Below are 26,268 nucleotides of genomic sequence, written 5' to 3' on the forward strand. Positions count from 1 at the left end.
GACTGTACCTGTATGGGTTTAGGTTCAGCATGTATTCTCAGCGCCATGGAACATGCAACAACACAAGTGATTGCCCGGGCATCTTTAAGATGTGTAGGAAGAAGGGAAATGCTTTTCTGCACCTATGGAAGAGAGGTAAACTTTGTTAGTTTAGTTTATACCATTGCTATAAGGCCTCTTGCACACGACAGTATGTATTTTCCGTTTCCATTCCATTTTTTGCGTTCCGTTTGTGGTCCGTATGTGGAACCATTCACTTCAATGGGTCCGCAAAAACAACGGAAGGTACTCCGTATGCATTCCGTTTCCATATTTTCGTATTTCCGTTCCATTAAAAAATAGAACATGTCCTATTATTGCCCACAAAACATGTTCCGGTGCTCCATTCAAGTCAATGGTTCCGCAAAAAAAAACGAATGCATCCGTATGTCTTCCGTATCCGTTCCGTTCCGTTTTTGCGGAACCATCTATTGAAAATGTTATGCCCAGCCCAATTTTTTTATGTACTTACTGTTTAAACATTATTGTATGCTTCAATTTCCATTTGTGATCCGCAAAAAACGGATCACAAACAGAAACCAAATGGAAAAACGGAACGGCAAAATGAAATGGAAGCGGAACAGAAATGGAAACTGATTATACAGCCGTTTCTTCTGCCCAGAACCTATCATTTGGTTTGTTCATCAGGTAATTTTTTTACAATGGGCCAATAATCAGGAATAAGCATTTCTACATACTCCTCATTCCCAATAATTGGTCTAATTGTCCGGCAATTTAAAAAGATCCTTAGTATATTCCACCCTATGTGTCTGCAATCTGCATATGCATATCTATACATGCGAATTGCCTCCTCTGTAACACAACCCTGTGTGTCTGCACTGGCCATCGAATCTGTACATAATAGGCATTTTGTAGCACAATTACAGCCATTATTAACATATTTTACAAAGGTCGGGTTCCCATCAGTGTCTCTTTTTTCAAACAGAAAAGTAAAGCAAAAAAACGGATCCTGTAAAAAAACAGAACTGTCGATAGGACTATTTTTTCCGCCATGTATAATGGAACCAAACTGAACCATTATGTGTCCCCATAGACATGTATTAGGACGGAACAACACTGAATGCTTCTTAAAGGCTTCCGTTTTGCATCCTGTCCTAAAATTCCGTTATATTCCATTATAACTCTGTAATAATGGAACCTATAACGGAATTCCGTAATATTAATGCGAACCCGCCCTTATGCACATTTGACATCTGTTTTAGCCATTTCGTGAGGTCCGTTATTTTAACCACCTCAGCCCCCAGTGCTTAAACACCCTGAAAGACCAGGCCACTTTTTACACTTCTGACCTACACTACTTTTACCGCTTATTGCTCGGTCATGCAACTTACCACCCAAATGAATTTTACCTCCTTTTCTTCTCACTAATAGAGCTTTCATTTGGTGGTATTTCATTGCTGCTGACATTTTTACTTTTTTTGTTATTAATCGAAATTTAACGATTTTTTTGCAAAAAAATGACATTTTTCACTTTCAGTTGTAAAATTTTGCAAAAAAAACGAGATCCATATAGAAATTTTGCTCTAAATTTATAGTTCTACATGTCTTTGATAAAAAAAAAATGTTTGGGTAAAAAAAAAAAATGGTTTGGGTAAAAGTTATAGCGTTTACAAACTATGGTACAAAAATGTGAATTTCCGCTTTTTGAAGCAGCTCTGACTTTCTGAGCACCTGTCATGTTTCCTGAGGTTCTACAATGGCCAGACAGTACAAACACCCCACAAATTACCCCATTTCGGAAAGTACACACCTTAAGGTATTCGCTGATGGGCATAGTGAGTTCATAGAACTTTTTATTTTTTGTCACAAGTTAGCGGAAAATGATGATTTTTTTATTTTATTTTTTTTTTCTTACAAAGTCTCATATTCCACTAACTTGTGACAAAAAATAAAAACTTCTATGAACTCACTATGCCCATCACGAAATACCTTGGGGTCTCTTCTTTCCAAAATGGGGTCACTTGTGGGGTAGTTATACTGCCCTGGCATTCTAGGGGCCCAAATGTGTGGTAAGGAGTTTGAAATCAAATTCTGTAAAAAATGACCAGTGAAACCCGAAAGGTGCTCTTTGGAATATGGGCCCCTTTGCCCACCTAGGCTGCAAAAAAGTGTCACACATCTGGTATCTCTGTATTCAGGAGAAGTTGAGGAATGTGTTTTGGGGTGTCTTTTTACATATACCCATGCTGGGTGAGATAAATATCTTGGTCAAATGCCAACTTTGTATAAAAAAATGGGAAAAGTTGTCTTTTGCCAAGATATTTCTCTCACCCAGCATGGGTATATGTAAAAAGACACCCCAAAACACATTCCCTACCTTCTCCTGAGTACGGCAATACCAGATGTGTGACACTTTTTTGCAGCCTAGGTGGGCAAAGGGGCCCATATTCCAAAGAGTACCTTTCGGATTTCACAGGTCATTTTTTACAGAATTTGATTTCAAACTCCTTACCACACATTTGGGCCCCTAGAATGCCAGGGCAGTATAACTACCCCACAAGTGACCCCATTTTGGAAAGAAGACACCCCAAGGTATTTCGTGAGGGGCATGGCAAGTTCCTAGAATTTTTTATTTTTTGTCACAAGTTAGTGGAAAATGATGATTTTTTTTTTTTTTTTTTTTCATACAAAGTCTCATATTCCACTAACTTGTGACAAAAAATAAAAACTTCCATGAACTCACTATGCCCATCAGCGAATACCTTGGGGTCTCTTCTTTCCAAAATGGGGTCACTTGTGGGGTAGTTATACTGCCCTGGCATTCTAGGGGCCCAAATGTGTGGTAAGGAGTTTGAAATCAAATTCTGTAAAAAATGACCTGTGAAATCCGAAAGGTGCTCTTTGGAATATGGGCCCCTTTGCCCACCTAGGCTGCAAAAAAGTGTCACACATCTGGTATTGCCGTACTCAGGAGAAGGTGGGGAATGTGTTTTGGGGTGTCATTTTACATATACCCATGCTGGGTGAGATAAATATCTTGGTCAAATGCCAACTTTGTATAAAAAAATGGGAAAAGTTGTCTTTTGCCAAGATATTTCTCTCACCCAGCAGGGGTATATGTAAAATGACACCCCAAAACACATTCCCCACCTTCTCCTGAGTACGGCGATACCAGATGTGTGACACTTTTTTGCAGCCTAGGTGGGCAAAGGGGCCCATATTCCAAAGAGCACCTTTCGGATTTCACAGGTCATTTATTACAGAATTTGATTTCAAACTCCTTACCACACATTTGGGCCCCTAGAATGCCAGGGCAGTATAACTACCCCACAAGTGACCCCATTTTGGAAAGAAGACACCCCAAGGTATTCGCTTATGGGCATAGTGAGTTCATGGAAGTTTTTATTTTTTGTCACAAGTTAGTGGAATATGAGACTTTGTATGAAAAAAAAATAAAAAATAAAAAATCAGCATTTTCCACTAACTTGTGACAAAAAATAAAAAATTCTAGGAACTCGCTATGCCCCTCACGGAATACCTTGGGGTGTCTTCTTTCCAAAATGGGGTCACTTGTGGGGTAGTTATACTGCCCTGGCATTTTCCAGGGGCCCTAATGTGTGGTAAGTAGGTAAATGACCTGTGAAATCCTAAAGGTGCTCTTTGGAATATGGGCCCCTTTGCCCACCTAGGCTGCAAAAAAGTGTCACACATGTGGTATCGCCGTATTCAGGAGAAGTTGGGGAATGTGTTTTGGGGTGTCATTTTACATATACCCTTGCTGGGTGAGAGAAATATCTTGGCAAAAGACAACTTTTCCCATTTTTTTATACAAAGTTGGCATTTGACCAAGATATTTCTCTCACCCAGCATGGGTATATGTAAAATGACACCCCAAAACACATTCCCCAACTTCTCCTGAGTACGGCGATACCAGATGTGTGACACTTTTTTGCAGCCTAGATGCGCAAAGGTGCCCAAATTCCTTTTAGGAGGGCATTTTTAGACATTTGGATACCAGACTTCTTCTCACGCTTTGGGGCCCCTAGAATGCCAGGGCAGTATAAATACCCCACATGTGACCCCATTTTGGAAAGAAGACACCCCAAGGTATTCAATGAGGGGCATGGCGAGTGCATAGAAAAAAAATTTTTTGGGCACAAGTTAGCGGAAATTGATATTTTTAATTTTTTTCTCACAAAGTCTCCCGTTCCGCTAACTTGGGACAAAAATTTCAATCTTTCATGGACTCAATATGCCCCTCACGGAATACCTGGGGGTGTCTTCTTTCCGAAATGGGGTCACATGTGGGGTATTTATACTGCCCTGGCATTCTAGGGGCCCTAAAGCGCGAGAAGAAGTCTGGAATATAAATGTCTAAAAATTTTTACGCATTTGGATTCCGTGAGGGGTATGGTGAGTTCATGTGAGATTTTTTTTTTTGACACAAGTTAGTGGAATATGAGACTTTGTAAGAAAAAAAAATAATAATTCCGCTAACTTGGGCCAAAAAAATGTCTGAATGGAGCCTTACAGAGGGTGATCAATGACAGGGGGGGTGATCAATGACAGGGGGGGTGATCAATGACAGTGGGGGTGATCCATGACAGGGGGGTGATCAATGACAGGGGGGTGATCAGGGAGTCTATATGGGGTGATAACCACAGTCATTGATCATGCCCCTGTAAGGCTTCATTCAGACGTCCGGATGCATTTTGCGGATCCGATCCATCTATCAGTGGATCCGTAAAAATCATGCGGACGTCTGAATGGAGCTTTACAGGGGGGTAATCAATGACAGGGGTGTAATCAATGACAGGGGGGTGATCAGGGAGTCTATATGGGGTGATCACCACAGTCATTGATCACGCCCCTGTAAGGCTTCATTCAGACGTCCGGATGCGTTTTGCGGATCCGATCCATCTATCAGTGGATCCGTAAAAATCATGCGGACGTCTGAATGGAGCTTTACAGGGGGGTAATCAATGACAGGGGGGTGATCAGGGAGTCTATATGGGGTGATCACCACAGTCATTGATCACGCCCCTGTAAGGCTTCATTCAGACGTCCGGATGCGTTTTGCGGATCCGATCCATCTATCAGTGCATCCGTAAAAATCATGCGGACATCTGAATGGAGCTTTACAGGGGGTTGATCAATGACAGGGGTGTAATCAATGACAGGGGGGTGATCAGGGAGTCTATATGGGGTGATAACCACAGTCATTGATCACGCCCCTGTAAGGCTTCATTCAGACGTCCGGATGCGTTTTGCGGATCGGATCCATCTATCAGTGCATCCGTAAAAATCATGCGGACATCTGAATGGAGCTTTACAGGGGGGTGATCAGGGAGTCTATATGGGGTGATCACCACAGTCATTGATCATGCCCCTGTAAGGCTTCATTCAGACGTCCGGATGCGTTTTGCGGATCGGATCCATCTATCAGTGCATCCGTAAAAATCATGCGGACATCTGAATGGAGCTTTACAGGGGGGTGATCAGGGAGTCTATATGGGGTGATCACCACAGTCATTGATCATGCCCCTGTAAGGCTTCATTCAGACGTCCGGATGCGTTTTGCGGATCGGATCCATCTATCAGTGCATCCGTAAAAATCATGTGGACATCTGAATGGAGCTTTACAGGGGGGTGATCAGGGAGTCTATATGGGGTGATCACCACAGTCATTGATCATGCCCCTGTAAGGCTTCATTCAGACGTCCGGATGCGTTTTGCGGATCCGATCCATCTATCAGTGGATCCGTAAAAATCATGCGGACGTCTGAATGGAGCTTTACAGGGGGGTAATCAATGACAGGGGTGTAATCAATGACAGGGGGGTGATCAGGGAGTCTATATGGGGTGATAACCACAGTCATTGATCACGCCCCTGTAAGGCTTCATTCAGACGTCCGGATGCGTTTTGCGGATCCGATCCATCTATCAGTGGATCCGTAAAAATCATGCGGACGTCTGAATGGAGCTTTACAGGGGGTTGATCAATGACAGGGGGGTAATCAATGACAGGGGGGTGATCAGGGAGTCTATATAGGGTGATCAGGGGTGATCAGGGGCTAATAAGGGGTTAATAAGTGACGGGGGGGGGGGTGTAGTGTAGTGTAGTGGTGCTTGGTGGGACTTTACTGAGCTACCTGTGTCCTCTGGTGGTCGATCCAAACAAAGAGGACCAGGTAGCAGGAATATTAGACGCTGTTATCAAAACAGCGTCTAATATACCTGTTAGGGTTAAAAAAAAACACATCTCCAGCCTGCCAGCGAACGATCGCCGCTGGCAGGCTGGAGATCAACTCTCTTACCTTCCGTTCCTGTGAGCGCGCGCGCCTGTGTGCGCGCGTTCACAGGAAATCTCGCGTCTCGCGAGATGACGCATATATGCGTGACTGTGCGCAGGGCTGCCACCTCCGGAACGCGATCCTGCGTTAGGCGGTCCGGAGGTGGTTAAATGGTAATAAAAGTCCTATACGCAGTGATGTGAACCCGCCCTAAGGGCTCGTTCATACGAACGTGTGAAGCCCGTGTCTGTGCTGTGGACCGCAAATTGCGGTCCGCAATGCACGGGCACCGTCCGCGGGGCAGGCGCATGGGGATCGCAGGCCCATTCACTTGAATGGGTCCATGATCCTTCCGTTCCGCAAAAAGATAGAGCAAGTTCTATCTTTTTGCGGTGCGGAAGTACGGGACGGAACCCCAGAAAGCACTCCGTAGTGCTTCCGTAGTGTTCTGTTCCATTCTTCCGTTCAGCATCTCCGGATTTGCGGACCCATTGAAATGAACGGAACGGTGCCCGTGTATTGTGGATCCGCAAATGTGGTCTGCAATACGGCAACGGGCATCACACATTCGTGTGAACAAGCCCTAAGTGGGTAGAATTTGTACCTGCTCCTTCCAGTCCATCTTCTTCAGAAGTTCAGAGAGAGGCTTGGATGAGTTATGCCCCTGAAACCTAATGATTGCTTTTGGAGTTGATTTAAACATTTCCGTTATCTAAAGAAAGAAGAAAACAGGATTCTTGGCTTTAATATGCATTTCACATGCAACACTTTAATTAGGCTACATGACCACGATCGTATGTGTTTTGCGGACCCGCAAATTGCAGATCCGCAAAAAAAAACGGATGACATCCGTATGCCATCTGTTTTTTTTTTGTGGATACATTGTAACAATGCCTAAAACGGACAAGAATAGGACATGTTCTATTTTTTTCGTGGGGCTACGAAACGGACATACTGATGTGGACAGCACACGGTGTGCTGTTTGCATTTTTTGCCGACCCATTGAAATGAATGGGTCCGCATCCTATCCGCCAAAAAAAAGAACGGACACGGAAACAAACAACGTTCGTGTGCATGAGGCCTTATAGCAATAATGAAATAAGACCTTGTTGCCCCTTCCTGAAATTAATCATTTATAACGGGGCCTCCATTCCCGCGCTGCAAGTCCAGGAGGAGCACAGAGGAAAGTGGGAGTGGCTCTGGCAACGACAGTTGTTCACAAAAATCATAGTGGCAATCCTCACACTGATGCTCCCTAGGGCTGGGCAGTGACAGCATGGAGCACCATTTCCTCCCTCGGGGCCCACCCTGATGTAGTTGGGGTGCCCTTAGTGTCTATCGTTTTGTAAGGTTGCAAGGCTGAAGTTGTAGATATTGTGTCTGGTGGATGGTGCTAGAGTCTGTAACTAGGCCAGTGGTAGGAAATAAATAAGTCTCGCTTTACTAAATTGCAAAATGGGAATTGTAGTACGTTCAGTGGTTAAAAAATACATATTTACATGTGACTGTATGTCGGAGGGGGCTGGGGCAGGGTGATGTTATTTACATGGGACTGTATGTTGATGGCGGCTGTGGAAGGGGATGATGTTATTTACATGGGACTGTATGTCGGCGGGGGCTGGGGCAGGGTGATGTTATTTACATAGGACTGTATGTTGATGGCGGCTGTGGGAGGGGATGATGTTATTTACATGGGACTGTATGTCGGCGGGGGCTGGGGCAGGGTGATGTTATTTACATGGGACTGTATGTTGATGGCGGCTGTGGGAGGGGATGATGTTATTTACATGGGACTGTATTTTGGAGGCGAATGTGGGAGGGAGTGATAATATTTACATGGGACTGTATGTTAGAGGGGGCTGGGGGAGGCAGTGATTTATTTACATGGGACTGTATGTTAATGGTGGCTATGGGAGGGAGTGATGTTATTTACATGGGACTGTATGTTGAAGGCGGCTGGGGGAGGGAGTGATGTTTTTTACATGGGACTGAATGTTGAGGGGGTGATGTTTACATGGGATTGCATGTTGGAGGCGGCTGGGGAGGAGGTAATGTTATTTACATGGGACTGTATTTTGGAGGGGGCTGGAGAGATGGTGTGATGTTATTTACATGGGACTCTATGGCGGAGGGAGGGAAATAGTGTTATTTACATGGGACTATATATTGGAGGGGCTGAAGAAAGGGGAGTGATGTTATTTACATGGGACTGTATTTTGGAGGGGCTGAAGGGAGGGGCAGTGATGTTATTTTCATGGGACTGTATGGTGGAGGGAGGAATATAACTACAGGGGGCACTGAAGGGGGCATTATAAATACTGGGGGCACTTCAGGGTGGGAATTATAACAGTAGGGGGCAGTATAAATACTGGGGGCACTGTAGGGGCATTATAAATCCAGAGGACATTATAGGCGTTCTTATTAACACTGGGGGCTGTATAGTAGGGACTTATAGATCTGCATTATTTCTACTAAGAGCACTATGGGGGGCCTTATTATTACTGAGGGGTCTGTAGAGAGCTTTATTACCACTGGGGGAACAACACGGGTGTCTTATTTCTACTGGGGGCTCTGTGAGGGCATTTTTAATACTGGAGGGCTCTTCTATTAATGGAGGCACTCTTTGGGAGCATTATTACGGGTGGGGGCACTGTAGGGGGCAGTATTACTAATGAGGGCATTCTAGAAGGGAATTACTATTGGTGGGACTATGAGGAGCACTATTACTATGGGGGGCATTCATTTTCCTTTAGGATAGTATTTGGGGGTATTGGAGAGCACAGCGAGCAGCAGGATGACACACCAGGTTGGGGGATGATGATAGAAATGTGAGGAAGCTAAGATGTCCGTGTGTCACACTCTGTAGAGACGAGGCAGCGGAAAGAAGTTGTCCTGACTGAATGAAGAAGAAGATGACAGAGAAGATCTACATCAGAGGAGACATCACCTGGGAGGCCCCGGATGTGAGAAGTATGTGCTGCTGTATAGTGAGTACAGGAAGGTGCGGGGGAGGGTCGAGTTAGAGAACTGGGCCATATTCATTTGGGCTTGAAATCCAGATCTTTTGAGACCCTAGCAACGCCCCTGGTGTCAATTATTCTAAACCATAAAACATTCACTATACGAGACTAGTCCATAAACGTGTTCTTACCAATGTCTTGGTTCTAAGAGAAGATATGATGTGGTATCCATAAACCCTGAGGTGATCAGACTCCAGTCCAGCAGTAAGCACAACATCAAGGTTGTTTTCCAGAGAATCTAACATTAGCAGATTAAAAAAATATGTTTGCTGAGGATTTAGTCCTTTATCAGAAACCATTAAAAAGTAAGGAGACTGGTCTCTGAGAAAAGATTTCCATTGCGAAGAGTGAAAGTTTGAGAATAAGTATACGGTTGTGTTCGCATTTTTCTCCAGATGAATTATCAACTGAGTACGCCAGGACTTTAACTCAGGATATTGGGAATATGTTGGTTCCATATCCTGTGAATGGCACAAAACACATCTATAAGAGAAGCAGTGGCGGTGACCCATTTCTTCATGGCTGCATGATTGAAGATTTTCAGTTTAGAGTGAAAATTTGGAAAAATTTTAGTTTTCCAACATTAGTAAAGTGCAGCTGCTAGGATCATGTAACAGTGTCATCATTCATTTAACTCTGGCCACTCAAATGCTAGTTTCCAAGGTACTGTATACACTAAAACAGGGATGCCCAACCTGCGGCCCTCCAGCTGTTGCCAAACTACAATACCCAGCATGCCTGGACAGCCTACAGCAAAATGGACAATCACAATACATTAGTAAGTGTCTTGTATTAAAGGAGTTATCCAATCCCTAAAATGACCCCAGAATGCCAGGGCCACCCTCCTCTAGAGCATACTTACCTACTCCTGGGCACCCACATCCCTCTGGATCCCTGCACGGCCGATGTTGTATTTATCCATTGCTTAAATTAAAACATCCAGGGACGGGGGGACGGGGGGGGGGGAAGAGGGGTGCAGCGAATAGCAGGCCGTGACAGTGACCAGCCTCCCTAACTGCCAGGGAGGCTGGTCACCATCGCAGCCTGCTATTGGCTGTACAATCCCCCTCCCCCACCATCACCGGATGTTTTGATCCGCGCAACGGGGAGATGCAGCATCGGCAGTGCAGAGATCCAGAGGGATGCGGGTGCCCAGGGAGTAGGTAAGTATGCTCTAGAGGAGGGTGGCCCTGGCATTCTGCGGTCATTATAGGGATTGGATAACTCCTTTAATACAAGACACTTACTAATGTATTGTGATTGTCCATATTGCCTCCTTTACTGGCTTAATTCATTTTTCCATCAAATTATACACTGCTCGTATCCATGGTTACGACCACCCTGCAATCCATCAGTGGTGGTCATGCTGGGAAAATATAGGAAAAAGCACAGGCCTTTCTGGTGGCTGAGACCAAGAGAAAATACCAGCAACTTTACCCAGCTATGCTATGAGGAGGGGGGCCCTGGCATTGTCTACATGATAAATACCATTTGCTGAAGTCAGACAGCCCCTTTAACTTATGACATATTTGTTGTGAATTTGCAGTGCTAATTCCACATTAAAAATGCATATAATTGGGGAGTCACTAAACCTCATTCACATGCTGTAGAAAAAAATCAGCATGAATTTCATATTTTTAATTTAAAAAAACAGCATTTAAAGGGAACCTGTCACCAGGATTTTGTGTATAGAGCTGAGGACATGGGTTGCTAGATGGCCGCTAGCACATCCGCAATACCCAGTCCCCATAGCTCTGTGTGCTTTTATTGTGTAAAAAAACCGATTTGATACATATGCAAATTAACCTGAGATGAGTCCTGTCCCTGACTCATCTCACGTACAGGACTCATCTCATCTCATTTATTACAAAAGTGAAGGATGAAATGAACAGTAAAATGACATGAAACATTTTGACATAGATATCAAGGTCATTTCCATAGTGGTAAATTGATGCTGCCTGAATGATTCATGTCTCAGGAGCCTGCAGGCCCAGGTGTCTAGTGCTAAGGCTCAGCCCATCAAATGCTTAAAGTTGGTTATACACTTAAGGCCTCTTCCACGCGATCGTGTGTCCCCCGTGGCTGTATTGCAATACACAAGACACCGGCCGTGTGCATTCCGCATTACAGTTGTGGACCCATTCCCTTGAAGGGGTCCGCAAATCCGGAGTTGCGGTGCGGAACGGAACCACAGAATGGAAGCACTACGGAGTGCTTTCGTGAGGTCAGTGCCCGTGCATTGCGGTCCGCAGCACGGGCAGCACACGTTCGTGTGCAAGAGGCCTAAGGGCTGATTTACACAACTGTGCTCAGCCCAGGAGACATCATAGTCATTAATGATACAGTCAGTTACTCTGTGATCGCGGCTTTGTAGTACTGTACTATCACATGGGCACAGTACAATAGACCAGCCATTAAATAAGAACTGACTGTATCATAAATCACTATGATGTAATCAGTTTGGGTCAGGGGAGATGAAGTGAACACACAGGCCATGTTTCCCGGACTGAGCACGGTCTTAGAGATTCTGTTCAACAGGATTGGTTGACAATGCAAAGTGTATGGGGTGTCCGGACTCACCGCCATTGGCAGAGGTCAAGGAAAAGAGGGATTGGGTATATGAGATATAATCATGCCCTGTCCTTTACTCTAGATAAGATAGGATGCTGCCCGAGAGGTCTCATCATTGAAATAAACATGCACGCTATGCCTAGCTTGCATTTTTATGGTAGAATCAGGAGAAACCGATGGTGGACAATTGATGGTTTGGTTGACAATTATGTAAAGAAGTTGTCCAGGATTTTACTATTTATGGCCTATCCTCAGGATAGGCAATCAGTATCTTAAACATCGGATTGGTGGGGGGTTCAGAATGTCAGACGTTTCACAATAGATTCCTCCAATGTATAGTAGATGGAGCTGGTTACTCCAGAGCTGCTCCTTTTTGCGTGAATGGGAGCAGTGTTGTCTAACCAGCTCCATCCATGACACAACTGATGGAGCTGTGTAGTTCTAGCTTCAGAGCTGCCCCAAAACAGCTGACTGATAGGTGTTGGAAACCAGCCAATGAGGTATTGATGGCCTATCCTGAGGATAAGATATCAATAGTAATATCTTGGACAACACCTTCAATGTGTATGGTCAGCTTCAGGCCACTAAAGGCTGCCTACCACTGTATTTAGTCGATATGTGTATTTCTCTTGCATGTTCTGACATGACACTATGCCCATTTGGGCTAAGCAGTAGTTACCAACCTGGAAGAAGACAACAACATATCTTGCTCCTTTGTCTGTAAAATTAAGCAAGAAACGTTCCACCAAGAAGACGAAATGCAAACTCTGTCCTTTCTTCAGGGATTTATCCAAAGCACAGGATAATAATAATGAATCTCCATCAATGACAAAAACATCAGATTCTACATAATCATTAAGAAGACTTGCATACCTAGCGGAAGGAAAAGAACACGTGTAGTACACTGTACACTTACTAGTTGGTTTTACAACACAGTATGTGCCTAGGATACGATAAGTTTGCCCAAATCATGTAAATATTCTTTTGCTTTGTAACCAGCCAACATGACACGAGATTGTCACATTGAAAAAGTAAGTATCATGACTAACTAGTTATACTCGGGGACACCTCTCCCAGTACCAAGTCCAGTACATAGGCACACAGAGCTGTGCCTTCAGTGGTTCCATGGAACTGAGATTCAGGCTGTGCCAGGGACATGTTAGGGGTGCAGTGGTGGTAGAGTATACTAGAACTGAAAACTATTTCAGCAAATAGTTGAAGTACACATTTCTTAGGCTAGTTTTACACTACTGTTAAAATCTCCCGGCAGGCTGTTTCAGCAGAGGAACAGCCTGCAGGAGTAAATCGTATCTGACTTTCCCAGCTGCAGCCCATTGACTATAATTGGACCCGGCAGGGATGCAGTCTGTTTCCGGCATTCGTGCTGAGATTTAGCCAGACAAAAAACAATGAAAGCCATCTGGTCACAGGGTCGGCTTTGGATGAAAATAAAACACCAAAAAAGCAGAGTGCTTTCCCATTTTATGGGGCGTCCGGCCCATAATAGAACAGTCCTATCCTATTTTATGGGAGGACAAGGTGACAAAAAAATGGCGAATCACCGCATAGGAGATATTTTTTAATATTTTAATAGTTTGGACTTTTTCGGATGTGGTGATATGTAGTATGTTTATTTTTTCATTGTTTATATATATTACATGTAAAATTGGGAAAGGGGGTGATTTAAACTTTTAATATTTGGTGTTTTTTTTTACTTTTTTAAAAACTTTTTTATTTAATAACTATTAGCCCTCTTAGGGGTTAGAACCCTTGTGCTTGTCCTATTGTCTAATAGAGCTCTATTAAGGTAAATAGGACCTCACACTCCCCCTGCTGCCCTGTGCATAGTACATGGGAGGTCGCATGTCTGGCCGTTTATCGGCACTGCAACGTCCCCTCGGCCTGGGGGCCCCATCCTTGCACTACCGTCGAGGTCTATCTCTGAATCCAACAAAGCCCTGACTCTATAGAAGTGAGAAAGATGTAATGTAATTATAAGATGGAATCTCGACAGATATATGAATCTGAGACCCCAATACCAGCGGGGTTGGGTCCGGAGTTGGAATCCCCAGAACTCTGTGGGTGGGCGCCCCCGGTTCGACGAGTGGCCGTTCATCGGCACTGTGACGTCCCCTCGACCTGGGGTCCCCATCCCCATGACGACTCTTGGGGTCCGTTTCTGGATCCAACCAAACCCCTAAGTTTATGCAGTGATATTATTTGCATTATCCAAATTATTTGATCTATCTGACCCATGTGCCAATTAGGATATGATACAATATTGGTTTTTCACCATGTACTTTGCTGACTTCGATACATGCTGAACAAAACCAGCTTGAATTGCTCATATCTTTGAATAACATTTTTAATTCAGAGTTTTTTTTAAAAAAGAAAGAAAAATCGCAATAAATAAAGAAAAATCGCAAAGAACACGCATGAAAGAAGAATCACAGTAAAGATAGCCATTGTAGAAGCCTAACCTTGAACATGTTCCGATATCTATTACTGACATTGCGGATTATAACATTCGATTCAGAAAGCATATAAAAGAAGAAAAACTACAACAAAACTACAAGTTAACCGCAATGAATTCTAAGAAAATCGCAAATATCCAATTCTAAATCTCGGATCCGGTTTCCATGTGATTATCCCATCTCTACTCAATATATAAGATGGACGCAGACAGGTGTAGCGTGACCACTGAGGAAGGGATAGTGACATATCCCGAAACACGTCTGGTAACGTCTCACACCTGCTGAAGTATCTCCAGTCGCATGGCCATGCGGACATTTTCATAAAGAAATCGAAAAACTGGATTTAGATTTTACATACAAGAGACGCTAGATCCGGATGAAATCGAAGTATCCCGATTGTGTTGCCGCGAGCTTTCGACGATACAGATCTCGACAATACATACTCGAGGAGTGCGACGCGAGACGCCGGAATTTTCCCGCACCGCTCGCCCCTCGTCAAGTCAGCGGAGACACCACGGACAACGCCCGAAGGAAGGAGGTAAGCGGCTGAATAGCCAACATCGTCATCTATTACCACTTGACCTAAAGTCACATACGACTATTTATGATAGTTTTAATACTATCACTCTTCGGACTATAATAGAACTTATCCGAAAGTAATATTAATACCTCCACTATCTGCGATTATTCTGCGACACAATACCAATCCCTCAGGCTTCGCATATGAAACAAAGAGTATTACATGCGCATGTATGGTAAAGAGATCCATATTACAACACGGACATTTATGGTGGCGCATTGGAATTGCCCCCTTTGCGAATATACAGTATTGCGACTATTTGTTTTTATATTAATTTTATATTGGTTATATTGCTATATTTTGTTTTATATTTTATGCAATAAATGTGTGATCTGTGTTAGCTCAAGCCTGATGTTAGAGTGCTCGCCCAACACATATTTAGGCTAAGTTCACACGAAAGTGTGTGATCCGTGGCCGTATTGCGGCCCGCAAATTGCGGGCCGAAATACACGGCCACAGTTCTGTGTGCATTCCGCATCACGGATGCGGACCCATTCACTTCAATGGGTCCGCAAATCCGGAATAGAGGAACGGCCGCACGGAACAGTGCGGAGTGCTTCCGTGGGGTTGCGTCCCGTACTTCCGTTCCGCAAAAAGATAGAACATGTCCTATCTTTTTGCGGATCGCGGACCCATTAAAGTGAATGGGTCCGCGATCTGATGCGGCTGACCTACGGCCGGCGATCATGCATTGCGGCTCGCAGCACAGGCACGGGTCACACACGTTCGTGTGAACTCGGCCTTAGTCATCTCTTTTTTTTGGAGAGGCAGGATGTCCTCTCATTTGGGTTGGCAGCACCATCCCATAGGTAATAGGGAGTGAGCCACCACCATAACAGAATATAATTTTTTATTTAATAACTATTAGCTCCCTTAGGGGTTAGAACCCTTGTCCTTGTCCTATCGTCTAATAGAGCTCTATTAAGCTAAATAGGACCTCCCACTCCCCCTGCTGCCCTGTGCATAGTACACACAGCAGCAGGGAAGTTACCATGGCAGCCAAGGCTTCAGTAGCTTCCTGGCTGCCATGGTAACTGATTGGAGCCCCGCAATTTCACTGCTGGGGCACCGATTGGAAGCTGCCACTGCAACCAATGAACTGACAGAGGTGGAGGGGACCCTGTGGCCATTGCGCCACCAATGATTATAATACTGGGGGCACCAGAGGAGTTAATTGCCACGGTTTGCGGGATCACATGCCCTGTCACTGAGGCCGGGTATGTGATACGGCAGGCACCCGCAGCCTACATTTGAATTAATGGGTTAATTATATTCATTGGTGTCGCAGAGGCCAAAGCCCCTCCTCCTCAGTATTAAATTCTCATTAGTGGCAGCGGCACAGTGAGGAGGGAGGGAATCCCTCCTTCTCAACTGTGCTGCTGAGGAGAACATGGCGCGCGCTGAGATCGGCGTGTGCCATGTTCTATAACTGATACTAGGCTGCGCAGTAGCACATCCTTGTATCGAAAAATAGAAAATCCCAGTATCGAATCGATCCAGGTCTAAAAGTATTGATTAGGTATCGATACTTAGATACCCGGTAAAACCCTAGTCTATAGGCCTAGAAAGTATACCGTAGTTTGTAATTGGATTAAAAACTGGCTGAAGGACCGTGTCCAGTTGTGGTCAATGATTCCTATTCTGAATGGTCCCCAGTTATAATCGGTGTACCCCAAAGTTCAGTGCTGGGTCCTCTATTATTTCATTTATTTATTATTATAGTGGTTTGAATTAATAGCACTGTTTCTATTTTTGCAGATGACACCAAGTTATGTAGTACAGTGCAGTGTAAAACTACAAGTAAAAGCTGATTTGGACACTCTGAGTGATTGGGCATCCATTTGGCAAATGTGGTTCAATGTGGATAAATGTAAAGGTATGCATCTGGGTACAAAAATTTTACATGTATCTTATGCCCTAGGGGAGTAAGTGGTCTATGTACAGTACAGACCAAAAGTTTGGACACACCTTCTCATTCAAAGAGTTTTCTTTATCTTCATGTGTCACAACTAGACAGCTGAGAAGCTCTGACAGGAGTCGTTCAGATCCTCCCCCTTGAGTTTCTTTGTTTTGGTTTCTGTTTCTCACCTTGTTAGGCTATCTCAGCTGTCATGCAGTCAGACTCATTACCTCCCTTTATATTCTCCCCCATAAGGTAGTTGGGTGTGGCTGATACAACTTCCTGGAATGAGTGTGCATGCTGTCTTCAGCTCCCAGCTCCCAACTACCAGTTCTCAGTTCGTCTGCAGATAAGTGTTGTTTTAGTATTTATGATTTTCTGTTGTCTGGATCCAGGTGACCCTGACTCCCTCCGTGTCTGTGTAGGGAGCCGGTGGTCGTGTCCCCTCACTATTGTAGGGCCTTCAGGTTCAGATAGCCGAGGTACGTGGATATGCGCCCATTCACCTTTAGAGTGGTCGCATAGGCTGAGCAATAAGGGAGAGCGGCAGGTCGATTGCAGGGGTCTCCCTTTTTGTTCCTTAGTTGTGGATCCAGTGAGTCATCGTATGTTATTTGTATCATCTTGTTTCCTGTACACCATCCGTGACATTATCAGCCACCAAAACCGTCTAGCATGGATCCGGTTTCACTTTTGGCTGAACGCTTTCAGGGTCTTGCTTTGGAGGTAGCTGATCTCCGTAAGACTTTTTCTCAGTTTCAAGTGACCGGTTCAGCTTGCGTTCATGGAGTTTGTGCTGAGCCTAAGATTTCGCTCCCGGATACGTTTTCCGGGGGTAGTGAGAATTTTGTACGTTTTAGAGAGGCCTGCAAACTCCATTTTCGCCTTCTTCCCCATTCTTCCGGTGATGAAGAACGAAGGGTGGGCATCATTATATCGCTGCTCAGGGGTAATGCTCAGTCCTGGGCCTTTTCGCTGCCGGAGAGGGCACAACCCCTCCGTTCAGTGGATGAATTCTTTTTAGCCCTGGGTCAGATATATGATGATCCGGATCGTATTGCTCTGGCTGAGTCTAGACTACGTCTGTTATGCCAGGGTAAACAATCCGCAGAGATATACTGCTCAGAATTTCGGAGATGGGCAGCAGATACGGGTTGGAATGATGCTGCACTCCGAAGTCAATTTTGTTATGGTCTTTCTGAGGGATTGAAAGATGCATTTGCCTTTCATGAAAGACCTACCTCCTTGAATTCTGCTATGTCTCAGGCTGTTCGTATTGACAGGCGTCTTAGAGAAAGAGGAGAGATCTCTCCTTCTTATCATGCTCAGTCCCGGGACAGTGCAGCGGTGTCATTCTGTGCACAGGGGTCTCAGTCGCTGTCAGCCCCTTCTGAGCAGGAGCCCATGCAGCTGGGGTTGATTGCCTCTGACAATAGAGGATTCAGCCCGCAGGGGAGGGTTTGCTTTTGTTGTGGAGGTATAAATCATCTGGCAAATGTTTGTCCCTCTAGGAGATTCAGGCAGTTTTCTGGGAGTAATAAAGAGACAAAAAGGAAGAAATCTTTTAAGAATATTCCGTCTGTTACTATTGGCAGGGTTGAGGCGGAAATTGAAGAATTGTCTTTTGCTTGTAGTTCCCGTTTTGTCCTGCCTGCTAGGGTGGCGCTAGAGAGCAAGAGCATTTTTTGTGAGATTTTTGTGGATAGTGGAGCAGCTGTCAACCTCATTGATAACCAATTTGCAATAACTCATGGTTTCCAGGTTTGCACTTTGCGAAAAAATATTCCTGTTTTTTCTATTGATTCAGCTCCACTTTCTCAGAAATCATTAAAGGGCATAGTTCACAATATCCGTTTAATTGTGAATGATACTCATGTTGAGGATGTGTCATGTTTCGTCCTTAGCGGTTTGCCTACTCCTCTAGTGTTGGGGCTACCCTGGCTCTCTAAACATAACCCCACCATTGATTGGCAAGCGAGGCAAATAAATGGTTGGAGTAACTTTTGCAGAGAGAATTGCCTCATAACATCTATTTCTGAGGTTTCTACTAAAACTGTACCACCTTTCCTCTCTGAATTTTTGGATGTTTTCTCTGAGAGTGGAGTTCAGGATTTGCCTTCGCACAGGGAGTATGATTGCCCTATTGATCTCATCCCAGGTGCCAAGCTGCCTAAATCTCGTTTATACAATCTTTCTCAACCTGAGAGGGTCGCGATGCGTGCTTATATCTCTGAGAGTCTGAGAAAAGGACACATACGACCCTCAAAGTCACCTGTTGCCGCTGGTTTTTTCTTTGTTAAGAAAAAAGATGGTTCTTTAAGACCTTGTCTGGATTTCAGGGAGCTGAACAGTATCACTATTCGTGATCCGTATCCGCTTCCTTTAATCCCAGATTTGTTTAACCAGGTTGTTGGGGCGAAAGTCTTTTCCAAATTAGACCTAAGAGGGGCATACAACCTGGTTAGGGTCAGAGAAGGAGACGAATGGAAGACGGCTTTCAATACCCCTGAGGGTCATTTTGAGAATTTAGTTATGCCTTTTGGTTTGATGAATGCCCCAGCCGTTTTTCAGCATTTCGTCAACAGCATTTTTTATCATTTAATGGGAAAATTTGTATTAGTGTATTTGGATGACATTTTGATTTTTTCTCCTGATTTCAAAACTCATAAGGAACACTTACATCAGGTCTTGCTCATCCTGCGGGAGAATAAATTATACGCGAAACTGGAAAAATGTGTGTTTGCGGTTCCAGAGATCCAATTTCTGGGGTTTCTTGTCTCCGCTTCTGGTTTTCGCATGGACCCCGAGAAGGTCCGCGCTGTGCTTGAGTGGGAGCTTCCTGAGAATCAGAAGGCGCTGATGCGTTTTTTGGGCTTTGCTAATTATTACAGGAAATTTATTTTGAATTATTCCTCTGTTGTTAAACCACTCACGGATATGACCAGAAAGGGGGTAGATTTTTCTTCCTGGTCGGTAGAGGCGCGTAAGGCCTTTTCTGATATCAAGGAGAGTTTTGCTTCCGCTCCCATCCTAGTAGAACCTGATGTTTCCTTACCCTTCATAGTTGAGGTTGATGCTTCTGAGGTAGGGGTGGGGGCGGTCTTGTCTCAGGGTTCCTCTCCTGCCAAATGGCAACCGTGTGCCTTTTTCTCAAAGAAGCTCTCCTCCGCAGAGAGAAATTATGATGTGGGAGATAGGGAATTGTTGGCCATCAAGTTGGCTTTTGAGGAATGGCGCCATTGGCTAGAGGGAGCCAGACACCCTATTACCGTGTTTACTGACCATAAAAATCTGGCCTACTTGGAGTCAGCCAAGCGTCTGAACCCGAGACAGGCCAGATGGTCTTTGTTCTTTTCAAGGTTTAATTTTGTTGTTACGTTCCGCCCTGGGGTTAAGAATGTGAAGGCAGATGCCCTGTCACGTTGTTTCCCGGGAGGTGGGAATTTTGAAGACCCGGGTCCCATTTTAGCTGAAGGTGTGGTGGTCTCTGCTCTTTTTCCTGAATTGGAGGCAGAGGTGCAGGCAGCCCAGTCAGAAGCTCCTGATCTTTGTCCTCCTGGGAGGTTGTTTGTGCCTCTCGCTTTGAGACACAAGATTTTTAAAGAACACCATGATACGGTCCTTGCTGGGCACCCGGGGACAAGAGCCACACTGGATCTCATTGCTCGGAGATTCTGGTGGCCTGCGCTTCGTAAGTCGGTTGAGGGTTTTGTGGCAGCTTGCGAGACTTGCGCTCGTGCCAAGGTCCCTCACTCACGGCCATCAGGTCCTCTCCTTCCTTTGCCCATTCCTTCCCGTCCTTGGACACATCTGTCCATGGACTTCATAACGGACTTGCCTCGTTCCTCGGGGAAGTCTGTGATTCTGGTGGTGGTGGACCGTTTTAGCAAAATGGTGCACTTTATCCCTTTTCCCGGTTTGCCCAATGCTAAGACGCTGGCGCAGGCATTTGTTGACCACATTGTCAAATTGCATGGGATTCCTTCTGACATAGTCTCTGATAGGGGCACGCAGTTTGTTTCCAGATTCTGGAAGGCTTTCTGTTCTCGCTTGGGGGTTCGCTTGTCATTCTCTTCTGCTTTCCATCCGCAGTCGAATGGCCAGACAGAGCGTGTCAATCAGAATCTGGAGACATATCTGCGCTGTTTTGTGGCGGAGAATCAGGAGGATTGGTGTTCATTTTTGTCCCTTGCTGAGTTTGCTTTAAATAACCGTCGTCAGGAGTCCTCTGATAAGTCACCATTTTTTGGTGCATATGGGTTTCATCCGCAGTTTGGGACTTTCTCTGGAGAGGGCTCTTCTGGTTTGCCTGATGAGGACAGATTCTCCTCGTCTTTGTCATCTATTTGGCAAAATATTCAGGATAATCTAAAGAATATGAGTGAGAGATATAAGCGTGTGGCGGATAAGAGACGTATGCCTGGTCCGGACCTGAATGTTGGTGATTTGGTGTGGCTGTCTACCAAGAATATCAAATTGAAGGTTCCCTCCTGGAAGTTGGGTCCTAGGTTTATTGGGCCTTACAAGATCCTGTCTGTCATCAATCCTGTTGCCTACCGTCTTGATCTTCCTCAGACTTGGAAGATCCATAATGTTTTCCATAAGTCCTTATTGAAACCTTATGTTCAACCTATTGTACCCTCACCTTTGCCTCCTCCTCCGATTATGGTTGATGGGAATCTTGAATTTCAGGTCTCTAGGATTGTGGATTCTCGTCTTGTCCGCGGTTCCCTCCAGTACCTCGTTCATTGGGAGGGTTATGGTCCTGAGGAGAGGATGTGGCTCCCAGTGACGGACATTAAGGCCTCTCGCCTCATCAGGGCTTTCCATAGGTCCCATCCTGAGAAGGTGGGCCCTGAGTGTCCGGAGTCCACTCCTAGAGGGAGGGGTACTGTCACAACTAGACAGCTGAGAAGCTCTGACAGGAGTCGTTCAGATCCTCCCCCTTGAGTTTCTTTGTTTTGGTTTCTGTTTCTCACCTTGTTAGGCTATCTCAGCTGTCATGCAGTCAGACTCATTACCTCCCTTTATATTCTCCCCCATAAGGTAGTTGGGTGTGGCTGATACAACTTCCTGGAATGAGTGTGCATGCTGTCTTCAGCTCCCAGCTCCCAACTACCAGTTCTCAGTTCGTCTGCAGATAAGTGTTGTTTTAGTATTTATGATTTTCTGTTGTCTGGATCCAGGTGACCCTGACTCCCTCCGTGTCTGTGTAGGGAGCCGGTGGTCGTGTCCCCTCACTATTGTAGGGCCTTCAGGTTCAGATAGCCGAGGTACGTGGATATGCGCCCATTCACCTTTAGAGTGGTCGCATAGGCTGAGCAATAAGGGAGAGCGGCAGGTCGATTGCAGGGGTCTCCCTTTTTGTTCCTTAGTTGTGGATCCAGTGAGTCATCGTATGTTATTTGTATCATCTTGTTTCCTGTACACCATCCGTGACATCATGACTATGAAGGCATCAAAACTATGAATTAACACATGTGGAATTATATACATAACAAACAAGTGTGAAACAACTGAAAATATGTCATATTCTAGGTTCTTCAAAGTAGCCACCTTTTGCTTTGATTACTGCTTTGCACACTCTTGGCATTCTCTTGATGAGCTTCAAGAGGTAGTCCCCTGAAATGGTCTTCCAACAGTCTTGAAGGAGTTCCCAGAGATGCTTAGCACTTGTTGGCCCTTTTGCATTCACTCTGCGGTCCAGCTCACCCCAAACCATCTCTATTGGGTTCAGGTCCGGTGACTGTGGAGGCCAGGTCATCTGGCGCAGCACCCCATCACTCTCCTTCATGGTCAAATAGCCCTTACTTTCAAAGTTTTCCCAATTTTTCGGCTGACTGACAGACCTTTATTTCTTAAAGTAATGATGGCCACTCGTTTTTCTTTACTTAGCTGCTTTTTTCTTGCCATAATACAAATTCTAACAGTCTATTCAGTAGGACTATCAGCTGTGTATCCACCAGACTTCTCCTCAACGCAACTGATGGTCCCAACCCCATTTATAAGGAAAGAAATCCCACTTATTAAACCTGACAGGGCACACCTGTGAAGTGAAAACCATTTCAGGGGACTACCTCTTGAAGCTCATCAAGAGAATGCCAAGAGTGTGCAAAGCAGTAATCAAAGCAAAAGGTGGCTACTTTGAAGAACCTAGAATATGACATATTTTCAGTTGTTTCACACTTGTTTGTTATGTATATAATTCCACATGTGTTAATTCATCGTTTTGATGCCTTCAGTGTGAATCTACAATTTTCATAATCATGAAAATAAAGAAAACTCTTTGAATGAGAAGGTGTGTCCAAACTTTTGGTCTGTACTGTACGTGTATATCATAGACTAAATAACAGCATACAATATCAATCATCTGCTTCTAAAGCTAGCAGGATATTGTTATGTATTATACAAGGCATGGCAGCAATACACTACACAGTAGCGATACACTACAAAGTGCAAAATAATGTATCTCTATGTAATATATGCCTTTACTGTATATGAGTGCATAAGGTATTAATAGGCCATATTCACAGCTCTCCCTCCATATAGAGAAAAAGAACATTCTAGAGATGGTACCAGCCAAGGCAACGCCATATTTATCGATTTGGTATTGGAAAGCACATCCACATGGATTCAGTATGTGGATAATGTTTTCCCATTGTGGATGAGAGATGAGGTGTCCCTTTTGAAGTCCGTTGAACGGATATCATCCAACTATTAAAACAGTTGTACCATCTCAGACATTGAGGGAATAACGCTAGAATATGCCCCCAATGTCTGATAGGTGTGGGTCCCATCTCTGTGGCCTGCACCTATAGTTAGAATAAAGCTGGCAAAGTCCTGGACGGCTCACCGCTGGCTCTACTACTTCCGTCAGTCCCACAGAAGTGAATTGAGCGGTGCACCTCTCATTCTTTTCAATGGGACTTTCGAAAATAGCCGAGGCAGCACTATTTTAGGCACTCCCATAGCATGTGCGGTGCGCCCTCTGTGACTTTGCTGGCTCCATTCTAAGTATAGGTGCGGGTCCCAGAGGTGGGACCTGCACTTATCAGACATTGGGGGCATTTCCTAGTGAGATGCCCCCCAATGTCTGAGATGGTACAATCCCTTTAATAGTTGGATGACATTCGTTCGACTGTATAAATAGCCGAACATTCATTCAACTGTTCAACTGTAAAATAGCCGACCCACACCTATCATACATTGGGGGAATATTCTAGACTTATTTCATGTACTGAGGAAGAGTATGAAATCAGTGGGAAAAAGTTGAGTAAAAAGTGTTTCATTTGTGGATATCCAAAACGACTGATGGAAAACACAGCAAATGTACTTGGCTTGAGAAACAAAATGATTTGTGAAAGAAAGAGGGAAAAAAAAGATAAAAGTGAGTGGTGTGTATTTGTGTTTACATATGAAGCTGCATTGATGAGGAAAACTGTTAATAAGTATTGGAACATGCTGAAATTAGATAGTAAATATGGCATGCGTTTAGAGGAGCACCTATTTAAAGAGGACCTTTCACCACTCCTGACATGCCTGTTTTAATAACTTCATGCATTCCCCATTTAATAACAATTCTGGAGCAATTCTTATATCTTATGTCTGTATGTGGTGCCATTCCTTTATTATTCCTGCTAGAAGTTATGAATGAATTGCTAGCAGTCTGCAGTAAGGGTACAGAGGGGTGGTAACAAGTTGGGGGGGGGGGGGGGGTGTACCTGCACAGTCTCACTCTATCCAATCAGTGCTGCCATTTTCAGACTGCGCAGGTACACCCCCCCCCCCTAACTTGTTACCACCCCTCTGTACCTTTATTGCAGACTGCTAGCACTTCATGCATTACTTCTAGTAGAAATAATAAAGGAATGGCACAACTTAGAACCATAAGAATAGATGCTCCAGAATTGTTATTATATGGGGAATGCATGAAGCTATTAAAACAGGCAAGTCAGGAGTGGTGGAAGGTCCTCTTTAACTATGGTGGAGGAAAGTCCTTAGGGAATATGTTGGTTAGAGGGGATATTGTCCCCAAAAAGAAGGATAAACAAGCATTTTTGGCTACTAGGAAAAAAAGGCATATTTCTGGGTTTGGGGTGCCAGAATTGTAATGTGGTGATTAGAGATCATACTGTATATCATCCAAGACAAGGATACCGACTAAGCTGAGAGGCTATGCCACCTGTTGTACTAGAAACGTTATCTATTGTTTGAAGTGCTCCTGTTCAATTAGGCAAACACAGAGGGAAATTAGAGTTCATGTGAAGGCGCAAACGGCAAGCATTAGGAAATATAGGGAGATAAAGTTGCATCAGGGAAGTAATAGTGCACAAGATATGAAGGAAAAAGAAAAGGAGAGATACTTTGGTAAAACTACTTTTTTGAACAGAACTGCTAGCTTTGTGATCTAAAATGGTAGGTCTTGTGTGAACAGGGCTGATCATGAGTTGGAGAATAAAAGAAGGTTGTTTGAGCAGGAAGTATATTGGATTGCTAGATTAGTGGTACCACAGTGGTTAAATTATGTATACAATTTTGGGGTATTCTTGTGATCCTTTGTGATTGATTTTTTTATACCTTTGTATCCTTTTATAATTTGATAATTATATCTATGTAAAGCTTTTGTATAGCAATGTAACATCAACAAACGGGAAGATGTAAATCTATTTCCAGCCCTCAATGTTACGCAATGGGCATGTCTGCATGATGAGGATTCGTTGGGGGTCTGGATCTCCCAGACTGCTATTTGCGTTGTATATCGCTGTTTGGAGAAAATACAGGTTGTGAAGAATAAAGAGAGGATATTGTTGTACCAAGAGAAGAGTGAGTAGTATGTCTTTCACATGCTAACATTATTCATCATCAGACTTGATATCTGCATGTGTTATTGACTTGCCTGGATTTGTATATAAGGAGTGTGGTGGAACTCTGGTGTAAAAGCCAATTTAACATTGTAATAGGCTGTCTAGGAGAACCCCAGAACCAGAGTGTGCCCTGAAGGGAAGGACAGTGCACTCTTCCCATCACTGCACAACCCAAGGGAGTGACAGAGTAAGCAGTAAAACCATGATTCTTGCTATTACCACTCTCCTTCTTCTCTGCTTTCCCTGCGTTGCAGTGCACATGGACTCACAGGACAGCGACATAATACTACCACTTTAGAAAGCTTTGGTATGGCCTTTTCTGGAATATACAGTTTAGTTCTAGGCACCAGTTTAAAAGAAAGGATGCCCTGGAGTTTGAAAAGGTACAAAGAAGAGAAACTAAACTAATATGGGGCCTAGGGCATGGAGGGTCTTAGTTATGAGGAATTACATTTATTTAGTCTTGAGAAGTGGTGTCTAAGGGGGAGGGGGGCATGATTACCCTATATGAGTATATAAATGGGCCATACAAAAATACAGTGAAAAGCTGTTCCATGTAGAATTCC

The 26,268-nt window shown here is 44.3% G+C and overlaps 1 protein-coding gene across 3 annotated transcripts in view; it reads right to left on the reverse strand.

Annotated features, from left to right (window-relative positions):
* Nucleotides 1-26,268, reverse strand: part of DDX60 (DExD/H-box helicase 60) — a 460,164-nt gene that overhangs the window by 395,283 nt on the left and 38,613 nt on the right. For 2 of the 3 annotated variants that reach the window (XM_040418646.1, XM_040418644.1), the window contains exons 4-7: nucleotides 12,568-12,757; nucleotides 9,445-9,774; nucleotides 6,898-7,005; nucleotides 9-122 (exon numbers count right to left, since the gene is read on the reverse strand). In XM_040418646.1, the coding sequence (XP_040274580.1) occupies nucleotides 9-122; nucleotides 6,898-7,005; nucleotides 9,445-9,774; nucleotides 12,568-12,757 (742 nt within the window). The remainder of the gene's footprint in view (nucleotides 1-8; nucleotides 123-6,897; nucleotides 7,006-9,444; nucleotides 9,775-12,567; nucleotides 12,758-26,268) is intronic. The other variant, XM_040418645.1, reaches the window with a different exon arrangement.

The sequence above is a fragment of the Bufo bufo genome, chromosome 2 (genome assembly GCF_905171765.1).
Source record: "Bufo bufo chromosome 2, aBufBuf1.1, whole genome shotgun sequence".
Lineage (NCBI taxonomy): Eukaryota > Metazoa > Chordata > Amphibia > Anura > Bufonidae > Bufo > Bufo bufo.